General features: G+C 43.9%; 1 protein-coding gene across 5 annotated transcripts in view; it reads right to left on the bottom strand.

Moving 5' to 3' along the window:
• Positions 1-13,157, bottom strand: part of LOC111252099 (uncharacterized) — a 49,713-nt gene that overhangs the window by 22,144 nt on the left and 14,412 nt on the right. For 2 of the 5 annotated variants that reach the window (XM_086991592.1, XM_022809522.2), the window contains exon 2: positions 10,474-10,794. The exons of 1 other annotated variant lie outside the window; for it this stretch is intronic. In XM_086991592.1, the coding sequence (XP_086847718.1) occupies positions 10,474-10,775 (302 nt within the window). In that variant the 5' untranslated portion in view covers positions 10,776-10,794. Of the gene's footprint in view, positions 1-5,391; positions 5,532-10,473; positions 10,795-11,193; positions 11,395-13,157 lie in introns of those variants that run through there. 2 more of the 5 variants (XM_022809523.2, XM_086991593.1) reach the window with 2 other exon arrangements.

Raw genomic sequence — 13,157 nt, 5'->3', positions numbered from 1 at the left:
TATCATGCTAAGTAGTGATAGCTAGTTCCGATAGCAAGGTCACGCGCGGAATCGAGGCTTTTAGAGCCAACAGAGAACCCAGGACAATGATCTCCATTCCGCAAGACGTCGGGTACAGATTACAGAGAAAATGTTGTTGTCCTATTACATAACTATGCAAGTTAGTTGAAATACCGGCCCCAGTAGGATAGGCTCGCTGGTTGTTCCAACAATCTTATGAAAATTAATGATCTGATGTAATTGTAAATATACAGTGTTTGACGTAACGCCGGCCTGGAAAGTGTACTGTTAGCTATCCCTTCGTTCACCTGCCGCTAGTCAGGGTGAACTCAATATAGCTTTACGTTGCGCTCCCATAACGCAAGAGATTGTTGGAGTGCAAACATTTTCTGTGGTAATTTCAAGTGGCAGACCCACACGTGCTCTATTCTGAAACATGAAGGTCATAGAACTTAAAGAAGGAAACAAATCAACTGACGGAACATAATGTTCCCGAAAATAGCCAACAGCAGTATCAGGTAAGAGCTAATGACATCACCGCCTAATTCAACGTAGCTCATTCCCCATATTTAAAAGGAGTATATTTAAGCATGAAGCAAGCAGGCTATTTATATAATTTTGCCGAATGTCTTTCTCCTTGTATGGCCTACTACAGCGAGTTAAGGTCAAGCTTTTTGACCAGACACAAAACTACATGCTGACGAATAGAAACACCACCATTTATGCGGCCAAGACGAAATGAGATAAAGTTAGGAAAACAGCTGTTGATCGGAAAGCGTCGACTTCGATTCGAGGTTCGTGTAACGTAACCTTTAAAATGAACGCTGTCATAAGGCATTCCCGTGTACGCATGTCAAATTAGGTAGTAGGTAGTACCAGGAAAGAATCAGTAGGCTATCGGTGCGCCTCTAAACAGGCCGTCAAATGGTCGAGTGAAGCCCTTACTCACAGCCATTTGCATCACGAACTCCAAACCCTGAGCAGTATCACGACTGGTCAATGAATAAGGCGAATATAGTTCCTAAATATAGCTTCCGCCGAAGTCGAAATTTTGACCCGACACTTATAGCAGCTGCCGAGCAAACAAAAACAACAGCCTAAAATCATATTAATGTTATACAAACACGAAAATTATTCATCATGATTACCATAATAATGTTGCGTCTGTTTGTCGCTTGAGGCATGAACAGTTCCGAAACGTGACGCGTACATCACCTTCAAGCTGATTCAGAGCTGATCGAATTTGCCAACCCAAAATCCCAGAGACAACTAATTACGATCGTTTCGGCAACTACTGCGGAAGACCCTTCCATAAGTCTAGCTAGATATCGCCCATTTCACATAGACAGAGACGCGCACACAATAAAGATCAACAAGGATCGGACATTTTCTGTCGAGTACTCTTAGGTGCCACAATTGTTAATTGCATGGCCGAAAAAAATTGCCCTTTACCTAGTGCCTATCCTAAACATTAACTTTTCCCGCAGCCCCGAACTTTTCTATGATGAGCTTCTGTTTCAAATTCAATGACTATTACGCAGAAGAAAGTTGAGATTTCAGTGAAGCACTTTACAGTTTCACCAATTATTTAGTATATACGAGAGAAAATGCTGTTTAATTACGTCTTCCCTATATGTCTATAGCGTTGTTCTGTGATAGTGCTAGCCTAACGACACCATGATCATTATTGCTGCTTCTTTTAGCAGACTTTTATAAAAGTCTGTTATCGTTATTGCTTATCATATCCGCTGTTACGCAACGCTTTTTACGTTATATGCGGTAAGCCCCATCGCTGTGGCATATGTATTGGGAAAGTCCAAATCTAAGAATACTAATAATATTAACCGTATATTGAGACAAAATAAGAGCCATGAACTTGCTTGCGCAACTTCCATTCCCCATGTATGAACCCGGGCATCATGACCATGACAGCAGCTTCCCCTTAGCTTGATGGGTCCAACGCAGCTTGCCAAATCTTAGCTGCTATTTCGTCCGTCGGCTCGATCCAGCATGTTTGCTCTACAACTGAGGCCGTTGGCTAGATGGGCCACATCAAGAGTAATAAATTAACTCTTCGCATAGCTTCAACCTCAACGCTCGAGTCGGATATAGATTTGCCGTCACCAAGCCTTCCACTAAATATTTATTGCTGCTACTGCTACCGATCCGCCTTCTTACATTGTCTGTTGCATATTTAAATGGCTGATGATCGAGTTGTCTGTCGATGTATCGTTATGATGAAGGGCAGGCATTGCAATCTGCACGTGGATAGCCGCCGGGTAAATTGTTGGGCTAAACTGAAACGGCATTGATCGCCCTTCGCAGTCGGGCAGAACTCCTGCTAGTGCTATTATAGTGATGAGCGTTTAGATGCATTATAGAAAGTTACTTCGTCCCGATGAGCCACTCGGGCCTCATTGTCGTTGTTGGTGTTTTGTCGCCGTACTCATATTTTGATTTTTCTCTTCGCCCTTTTAGTTTTTATGTAAAGCCCTCACACGCGTGTGATACTTACATTACTAATAACAATAATTAGTAAACGTGCACATATGCATCGTCAAAAAGTGACCACCCGAACAAACGCTAACGCTTTTTTGCGAAAAAGCATCGTAATCGCTAAGCAATGTTTGAATGGAGATCGGAGTTATAACGAGACGGATAGTCATCCCAAGACCGGATTCGGGACCGCAAAGCTACAACGAGTAGTCATGCACGAGCATAGAGGATGAAAAAAAGATCTAATCGTCTGTAGCCCATAATTCAGTGATCAGATGGGCAGTCACACTGCTTCAGCTCGACTGTGCTCGTCGTAACTAACGAAATGTATTCAATTCATCGGAAGCCCCTCACCATTCAGCCGTTTATCCGCCGCTGAACTGCGACCCAGTGCCTTTGCTTCTTTCATACGTAGGTGTTTCCACGACTGTACAGCAATTATTTCGACTTACAAGGCTCACACACTCAGACGGTCCACAATTCGACCCTCTACTTTGTTATTTACCTCTCTGTATTTCTGAACATGGGTCTACCTCTGATGCTTACAGGTTTTTGTCCCGCTAGACAGATCGGTCGGTAATCATCCTATCTACGTGACATCGTCCAGCCTGACAGTTTATTCTTAATACACAAAATTAAGACTCTTACAAAGGCAGTTTTACGCACAAGATTTTATTTCAAAACAAACCTCATGGTATTATGGCAAAAGCGCAAGGTTTATCGGAATAGGAGCAAAGATCAGCTATTGTCCAATAGTTTCGCACAGAACGAGCCTCGTTGGCCGTACGTTACATTAAACCTATCACTGACGGTCAACTAGACTATTTGATTTTTTTAAGGTTTACATATATAGAAATTACTACATCGCAGTCTTCTAGACACGTTTCAGCCGTTAGCTTTTGAGAAGTTTTGCAGCTTTTGACTTTTATAGAATCATGGATTTTTAGGACTTTTTAAACGCTGTCTGCACAAAGTGTAAATCTCCAGCTTTTTTTACATCAATACGTGTGGACGAAACGAGCCTACACCCAGTAACGCCGCTTGCCTTACAAATACTATTAAAAAGGTGATCCGTTTTGGAGAAATAGTTTTAAGCATACGGTCTTGGCCTGAAATCACATGATCGAAACGAACGGCACTTTCATTGAATAAATTCGTCTATGAAAAATGAGTCCATCGGCACCCTGCAGAACTAAATATGTGTTTTCACCAAGCTTTTTAAAAATAGACATTCTCCATTTCGCTATACATATATATATATATATATATATGAATTTTGGTTAAGTAGGTTCGGTCTAACGAGGGGCCGAAATGCTGATTCTAGGTAAAACTCATGTTACGAACGAGGACGCATGTTAAGCGCACACAATATATACGTGCGCGCGCGCACCGATGTTATCCTGAACTAGCGTTATAGAAAACACTGCTTTATATCTACCACAAAAAAAGCTGAGTCGCTACAACAAGTAGCCATTACCCGTGCTCTTTGCATCTGGAAGAAGGAAATGGAGCCTGGAAGGTATTCATGTGCGCTGTTTTTATACTGGTGGAGTCCGTGAAGGGCGGTGGTTGACAAAAATCTTTGCAAGACCCATCAACAGAGCCTTACCAAAAAACGTATCGTAGGTTCGCCTATGTCATCTACAATACAATGGCTTTGATCAACGCTCTCCCACTTAGCCGCAACGCAATGCCACGTCAGCCAACGATAGCGGTAACATCTGACGGCGATCATGGGATTACTAAACACTAATTATAGCTTAAAGGGTCTATAGAGAGGCAGGACGGGCTCATTATAGGCTGCGTAATGCACTCCCTGTATGTTGTGCCTGAAACCGTGGCGGTAGCAGGCCAAGTGGGTAGCAGACACTAAGCTCCCAAATGAACGACAAATCAGAGTGAGCCCCTGAGGACACTGTGTAATGCAACCATGAGAAACTATTAGAAACTTCTCGTAAAACTATCTACATATTTAAACCACATCGGCTGCGGAACACACGCAAAACAACAACAACGTTTCACAGTATTCCGAAGTACCAAATAATGAGCATGACTTAGCCAGTGGAACTAATATATGACAGTTGTCATTCTGTAAGTTTTTATTCAGTTTCATGGATCGGCGGAATGCACAGGCCTACAATCAGTCGCTGGTGCATCCCTCAAACCACGTGAAAGATATGTAGAAAAACAAGGCTCGTAAATGAACAAACATTATTAGTTATACTGTATTTATTCAGTACGATGTCTTTCCCCGCAAGGGGTCTTCCGATTAGCCAAAGCTCTGTCACCCCCATGTAAAGCGAAATCTATCTGTTTGATTCTGTACCAGACACATCGTGGCGTCACCGTAATGAAATACCGGTTTTTGATACTGTGATCAGGTGTACGGGGTAGTAACAGTGGACATCGATGGAGCCATCGATTGATGATTGTTACCGGTGAAAATAAGGGCTTCGGAAGCGTCGCCGCGTTTGTCGCTATGTTGCGTGGGCCAGATCGTTTTCGCAACGCGAACCCACAACAGATGATTAGCATGTTTTGAATACATTCACAGCGTGTCTACAACGGTTATCCGGCACGGCTGGATACGTGCACTTTTACCCGCTTGTTCTAGGCATACAGGCATGTGTTCGTGCTTCGTTTCGCACCTCTATTCACAAATGGTGAACGAGCGAGAACTGAATGTAACCTATAACAGTTGTCTTAATCCAGTTCGCGTACGATGGCGATCTCCTGGTTGCACGCGACATCCCAGACCAAACTGAGGTAATTCGCTTTATGGCATCAGAGAGCAAAGATCATTTACGTCGCCATGCTGTATCCCACAACCACCAGCTGTCGGCCATTGTCTTGACAACGTTGACTACCCTGCCTTGCCGCGGTCGTTTGTTTTACCTTTCGACCCGGTAGTTGCTGTCCACAACCATGAAGAGAAGGCGATCATCACACCGGCAAATGTGTATCACAGAGAAAATTCTCGACATTTGCTTGCTGCTCCTCGGCTCATTGTATATAGCGCCGATGCCATTGCTTTTCTGTTGAAAATAAGGTAAACGCATCGAAAGACAGACACTTACTTTAGAGTTTGTAATCCGTTTTCCGAGAAAAAGCCACTTAGTTCTGTGTTCTATAGTTGCGAATGGCCGGCCGGCGGCAATTCGAAATGTATGCCCTCTCAACTGATGCGCACCTTGCCGGCCATAAAATCTAAATTATCTTTTAGCTTATATCTATATGTGAAACTGGGTTTATTAACGAATTTCTGCAGTGTCCTGAGCAACGCTTTCGTAGGAAATTTCGCTTTACGGATTAATGTTGGCTTTCTTTATTCGGATGTCTTCGTTTCATCAATCGGTAACATGGCGATTTTCTTTCAATGTATCGTTGCCTTCTAGTGCATCGATGGCTTACAGTGCTGTCGTTTTTGATTAGGCCTTGCATATGGTCTAGAATCCCTACAGAATCGATGGGTTCAAAGTAACGGCTCATGTAAATCCACTTGATAGTCAGCCTATGTATGCATACGACTCACGTTGCTATAGACACTTAACCGGTTCATGATGGACGGGCACTGTCATTAAGTACATGATGAGGCGCAAAGATCGGGATACTTCTAGGGCGGATATTACTCCTGTCTGGGACAATCTAACCAGCTATTCTACCTGCACGTTTACGCGTACTACAGACTGACTTTTCATACCCAGTGTTCAATCTGCGATCTATGGGGCATCCGGTGAAATCTAATATTGTTGTTTCTTTGCCGTGACACTTCTCACCTGTATCGAAAAAACATCTTTGTTATTTTTTCTAGTTACCACATTCTGATTTTTGATGTCGAGGACAGAGATATTTAGCAGCTTTGGCGATGCGTCTACGCGCTGCCATTAGCCGCCTTACCAACAATATAGGCCATTTTTCCAGATAATCTTACTACATACTAAGAATGATGATAATGTATCGATTATATCGAATAGGAGCAACAAGCGAAATGGTCGATAACAACTGGCAAAGCTCGGTAAGTCGATTCCGACCTTCAGTGACAAGATCAGCCCTTGCTAATTGCAGATATCAGAACAGCCAAAATTCATTGTTATTATAGGCATAATAACTCATAATACGATAACGCGCCAATACTTAGAGATATCGGAAAATAAACTGGATATGCAATCACATAGGATTCTTTTCGTAGCCGTTTGTTCCACTGTTTCCGTACGAGACGAAACGCCGATCACGCTTTGATGTATTCGTCGTGGATGATCTGGTTGATTATTTGTTTGTAGAAGGCTCGGCCCCAATATTTGCTATTTGCGGTACAAAGAAAAGGCATTTCTGTTATTGCTGGTATGCACAGAGGTTGAAGTGCCCCTCATGGACATTACAGTCATCCGTAAGGCCACGTAGGGATCAGCTGATAGCAGAAATATCGCAGCGGTTCCGACGATCGGTTGTTTTTGCCACCATCACCAAGAAACAGTTTGCCGCCTGTGCAGATTAGCGCTATCCCGGTGTCACTAATCCATCAAGAACCCAAACGGGTGCGTTACTACCCTGCTGTCAGCCACTTCGATGGGGAACTGCTAAGATCACCCCTTCGGCTACTGCCGGCAACTCCGTGGACTGTTCCAATCGCCATTGCTGGACTTCTTCTGACAGTTTTAATAATGTTGTTGTTGTTGTTGGGGCTGCCGATGTGCCTCTAGCTGATAAGATAAACTGAATGCAACAAATCAGGCGACGGAGTTCCCCAGTCGATTTCTGTATAAGACTTAGCACCGTCATCAATTGAGCACGCACTTTTCGTACAGCTGTATGAACAGTTATGTTGGTATACCCTTGGCATTCGTAGCGCTGTGAGACTCGTGTCGAAGGTAAATCCCGAGACTTTCTTATCGTGTCGTATCGCATTGCTTTACCGACGCTGACGACGATCGTACGCCGTCGGTTAGCCGCGTCTATTTTTTTTTGGCCTTCCTGACCGCGGGCAAGTCTGCTTTCGAGTGAGCATCACAACTATGTACGCGACTGCCTGCATTTAGTAACAATAAGAAGAATAATAATCAATTATAATTCTACTACTGGTTACCATATTACTTGCCGTTGCCTTTCGCACGGAGCAGTTGAAGTTTCGTCACGCTTAAGATCATGAAAACCATGAACGGCATCGTTATTATCATTGTCATTAAAGTTATAATTATCGCATCACAATCGACATGTTTAGAACGTTAGTAAACTATGAAGTGATTTTCCTAATAGTGTGTGTAGATCAATTGTGTCGTTCCCGCGTACAGATGTATATATTTGCTTTCTTTTGTTTGTGTCCTAGTTAGTGTGATTGGCCAATAATCCTGAAGATTTTTTGGTGTTTTTTTGTTTTCCTTTCTTTCGTATTGCTACAAAAATACGCGAACGCAGGCAAACGTCGGTTAGCAGTCTTGAGTCAAATGGTCAATCAGCATTTGCGTTCGCTTCTTGCACTATGGGCAAATGTCAGCTAGCCCATTGGCGTGTTTTGCCTTTCACAATCTTCTTAAAATGGACGTCAAAGGCGCTTATCGTACATGCCGCTCCGTTGGCGCTTCCAGTTAACCCTCCAGCAGCAATAGGGGTAGTGTTGTTTCCCCCGTAACTCACGGCAGAAAGATCCGCCTACATACTGTTCGTAGCGCGTATCCTACTTATTTGCTGTACGAACTAAAGGCGTTCCCACGGCTAGCTCCACATACGCGACTGGCCCCCAACTAAGCGTTCGCCGTCGGGCCACTCTACCCGAACTCGCCTTTTCTGTCTGTTCATTTGTGCATCACCCACACGTCTCCCTCCATCTTTAGAGTCAGTATTGATATGAAGTCTATGTCGATCTGAAGAGCACATCCGCTTCTCGGATTTCCCTTGCGCTAAGTAGCCGCAGTATCGGGCTGGTGGTACTTGTTCCGCCGATAAACCGCACGAACCGATGCGTGGATTCATCTGAAAAGCCGGAGATGCACTGACAGACATATCGTGTACGGTGGCACCGATATGGTTAGCAGATAACAAGCATGCCACCAGATACCGTGACGCTGGCGGCTGCCGCTGCTGCTGCTGTTCCTACTCCTGTCGCCGAGCGACCGTGGCCATTGTCGTGGTCGCGGTCGCCGCTACAAAGCAACAACTAACTACTATCGTCATGTCAACGCCATCAGTCGCAGCAGCAGCAGCAGCAGCAGCAGCACGACACCCAGTTAAATGCCCTGGTCGGTGCAGAGGTGGAGGAAGATACTAAATGCCGAGTGTGGGAAATGAGCGTGAAGTCTTTGCCGAAGTGTGCCCAGTGCAGGCGACGGGCAGGCAAGAAATGGACGGTAGACGGTCATTTGTTTAAATTGTCCTCCTAAAAAGTAGGGGAAATGACCAGTATACGTCAGTTAGCGTAAGCAAATTTATCAAGTTTCGACTGTCGATTATTATAGTTCAAATTCCTGTAGTGGGTTCCGCCGGAGCACACTATTAGGCTATCCCTCCTATATACCTTTACCAGTGACGACAGCAGCCAGCAACGATCTGTGCGGTTGTAACCAATGGCGAGTTATTGAGAATCACCTCAGTTACGTGCTAACGGACTGCTATACTGTGCGTTGGCTACGTCATCTCTCTCTCTCTCTCTCTCTCTCTCTCTCCTGTCTCTGACGTTAATATATCTTGTTTGCCCACTACTGATCCGGTACGTAGCAGATAGCTACTGCTGCTAAATACACCCATCTGCTGGCATTTCGGATGCTGATGTAGGCGACCCTACACTTGCTCAGAGGCACTCATTCTGGTAGGCGAGAGCTGATGCAATCGGTTCAGTCGGTACCTTAGGGAGGAGTTGGGATTTTAACAGGGAAAAACATCTACAACAACATATGACAGTAGGTGAAGCGATTTGTCCGCCGCAGGATGCCCACTACAGGCGAGGGGCACGCGAGAAATATATGCTAGACCTTCGTTAGTTCGAATCGTCCTTTTAAATAGGGGAAATGAAGCATATACATCAGTCAGCGTTGGCAAAATGGGTTAGGGAATCTCGTCGCTCGCGCTTATTTGTATCGTTTTCGATCGTTTGTCACTAAGACTAGACTTAGCAGTACTTATCCGGTACACGAGATGTTTATGTTGGTATTTATTGACGAACGTTGGATGGCGACCCTAAGTTCACCCTCCGTTGGAAATTCGGCAAGTAAATTACTGAACTGTGACCTCGCGATAAACTATGTTCTATGTGAAAACCAACGCGTCGACCTATGTAACAGAAAAATGCGCTGTTTAGGATCTTTACGGCGACTCATTCCACGAAGTCAGATGAAAACCCACTCGACTCCCTACATAATTTTTTCTGCGACAAACAATTCCGCCTGTTCTTTAGTAACGTTGGTAACGAAAAAAAAAAAAAAAGGTTATACTCAGTATTAATAATAATCAGTTATACAGGCGGACATTGGTAACAGGTAATGTGTTCGATACGTGAATCTGGTTCTTAGCTCATCGCCCGTCAAACCGCTAGATGCTTTAGTAGGCCATAACACAGTATAAACATTACGCCTTTTGCATCAGCTGTTTTCGTCAACCAGTTAATCTCGTGCTTGGCCCTCGTATCGATTCCGAAACATCTTGCAAGGTAATTAGTCAATTCAGGCTTACCGACTCCCATATCAAACGTTCATGTCATATTACGTTCAAGACCCCGTTTTCTCTAACAGCAAGCGTGAAATACGCCTCATCTCCAAGTAGCAAGCCGAAGTTTCTTGACAAAAATTGACACGATACATACGCAAAGGATACCATGTAAGCTAGCAAGTGAAATCGAGATTTATTGGATGTCTTCCGTTGCCTACCATCAGGCCTAGATATAGGCAACTATATGGACGAGACGACATTTTCCCTGTTTCAGTGGCGCACTTGCCTAAGCACGTTTCTATAGGATCCGACGAATAAGACGACTTGAATAAATGTACTTACCCATCGTGTGATAAGAAGAGGAACCTGACAGGAGCCTCGGGCAGCTGACAAAGCAATGCTCGACGCACCTCATCGCCGGGCATCTGCTCGTCTTGTTTGTCAAGCAGGATCGAGCCGAGTATTGTAACACCATGTTGATGATCCTGGCTCCATCGGGCTAAATCCGCGATAAATTTGACGCCGATGACGAGACGCGGCTCGCGAATTAGCTCACCGCTCTCTGTATCTGAATTAGTGACAGCTGTTGTGCGGCATATCTTGTGTTGAATATCTGCTACCCCGCCGGATACGTAATCAGCCATGTCACCACCGTCCGTTACTCTGACAATGTTGTATAGTGAAGGGCAGAGAAAGAGGTGAATAAAACGAATTTCGTTAAAGCGCATTCCGTCCGAAAAAATCCTATCTTTTGTAAAGCTAACGAATATTATTCATTGTTAAATAGCTTACTTAACTGGCAAGTTTGCAGTTGGCAACTTACGTCAATGTTAACTGACAACATCTCACGGATAAACTTTCACTCAGTGTCGCAGTGGGTTTGGAGTGGTTAGAGCTGTACGCCACTGATTGTTACTTATACGGTATGTTAAATAAATTTGATATCTAATATACCCAGAAGAGAAAAAAAAGTACACCGAAATTCCAACATTAACGCGCTTGAATGTATTATTATGATTCATTTTAATATTGTTCAGTCACTGAGAAACACAAATGACATACAATGATATCGTTGAAGCAGCCATGTCCACCCCAAAACATACCGCGGGTCACGAAATTGTCTTGACTTGACAAAGCAGGAACCACAACAACGATTACACAGAGTCCTGTTGAGGGTTGCCGGCACCAAGCACTCTTTTTTTTTCCACCACAACTCGCCAACTAATAGTCTGAGCCAGTTTCACTACAGCCACATGGTTCGAACTGCAGGTCAACTGTTTATCAACAATGGACACATCAAAAATAGGCGCACCGCTCAGTATTACTTATCCATAAACCAAATACCCTGTGTTTGTAACTGTTTTTTTAATTGTTACTTCAACGACTATCATCGATCTTATTCAATTTTTGCTCAAACGACGGCAGACCACCATCGGTATAGACAACGGTGTCTTTGCCACCCTCTCTTCTTATGTCAATATCTGTAGCAAAATCGTTGTTTTCCTGATAATGATATTGGGTTCAACGTCGTGGGTCATCGCCGTCGCTATCAGTTGTCTAATCTTTCGTGGATGCTGCTGAGCTGATAGCTCTCTGTTATGGCGATAATTGCAAGTATTACAATATCTGTTGACAGCAGCCATGCGAACTTGCTTGGTAAGTTTGCCATTATAAGTTCCGCGCGTTACGAGTAGTAGGATAGGTGAACTTCTCTAGTAGAACACTGTCCAGTAGAATAACCTCGTGTTTATTTTTTTTCAAAGCTTCGACATTTTTCGCAGCAAGGCCATGCGTAGGCGACCGATTCGGCGGTTCTAGCGCAAGCAAATATCCCATTCAAGAACTGTAGTCATCAACAAGGTACTGCATAAACCGTCGCATCGTATAGGCCACGATAAAGATCCATGAACTTTTTCGGCACTCGTAACAAAGCTAAAGGCTGTTGTTTTCATTTTAACGGGCTCGTATAAACAGCACGAAGTGGATCACTTCGTACAACTGTTCATAAAAAAACAATACTGATTTGATGTTGTTGGGCAATTAGTACTCGGAGCATGCCTCATTTATAAATCTCTATCGATCTTTTGATGAAGGATGCAACTGAAGGCCCTATGCCACAAAACAACTCGTGACAGAGGTCTTTGGCAAAGATGCCTTCTACAACCGATGGCCTAAATAGTTAGGCTAAAACAATCATTTCCTGTGCTCTGGTTCTTGTTGATCTTGCTTAGCTATCTCCTTTAACTTAAAGTTGACAATGCTATCGAAATAGCAGCACAGACAAACTGGTACATATACACGCAGCGGAAACATTTGATCTTCATTAACGCTACCACTCGAATAATTCATGATATGTAGTGATGCTAGCGTTACCCACTGTCGCTATGGCGAAGTTCTCCCTCATAATCCGAGAGATCCTTTGTCCTTTCAAAATAGACCATCCTTTTTTTATTTGCAGCATATATTGTAGAAGTGATAGTACAGCATCAGTCGAAACATGGCTCGCTACGTTAGTAATATCGCCCTGAGTTCATATCAGTGTGAGTGAGCTATACCGGTGGTGCGATCACTAGTACCCAGCGTAGTAGATATATGACTGCTTCTCTCGTTCGACGTTCCATATGAAACTCCCATCTGTATTCGAGAAATACCGTATTCCGGTATGATAAGCAAGATAAGGGAACTTGCCGTTTATTTTGGTAAGTTGAAGCAAGCCTGTAGTAGCTGGAAGAATTACTAAGGGGGGCACGTGTGAGAGCATTATTATTATTGTCCAATGACCTGTGATACTAGCAGAGAATTGTTCACTCGCGACGCGGCTGGCAGCTGGACCAGATCCGACTGACCTCTTCACTTTTGAACCGATTTACAGGTATGTATTATTTACCTAAACTATCGTGTTTCTCAGTAGTCAGTCCGTACAGACGAACGGTTTCAATAGTGGCAGCCTCTGCGGCTAGCAGTTTTTGCGGGGTACGCGTGTCTATCATTGCAAATGATGACTCGCGCATATATAGCAAGACAGA

The sequence above is a fragment of the Varroa destructor genome, unplaced genomic scaffold, assembly GCF_002443255.2.
Source record: "Varroa destructor unplaced genomic scaffold, Vdes_3.0 BEIS01000005.1, whole genome shotgun sequence".
NCBI lineage: Eukaryota > Metazoa > Arthropoda > Arachnida > Mesostigmata > Varroidae > Varroa > Varroa destructor.
Note: the sequence above shows the minus strand (reverse complement) of the source record. Positions and strands in the feature narration are given on the sequence as shown.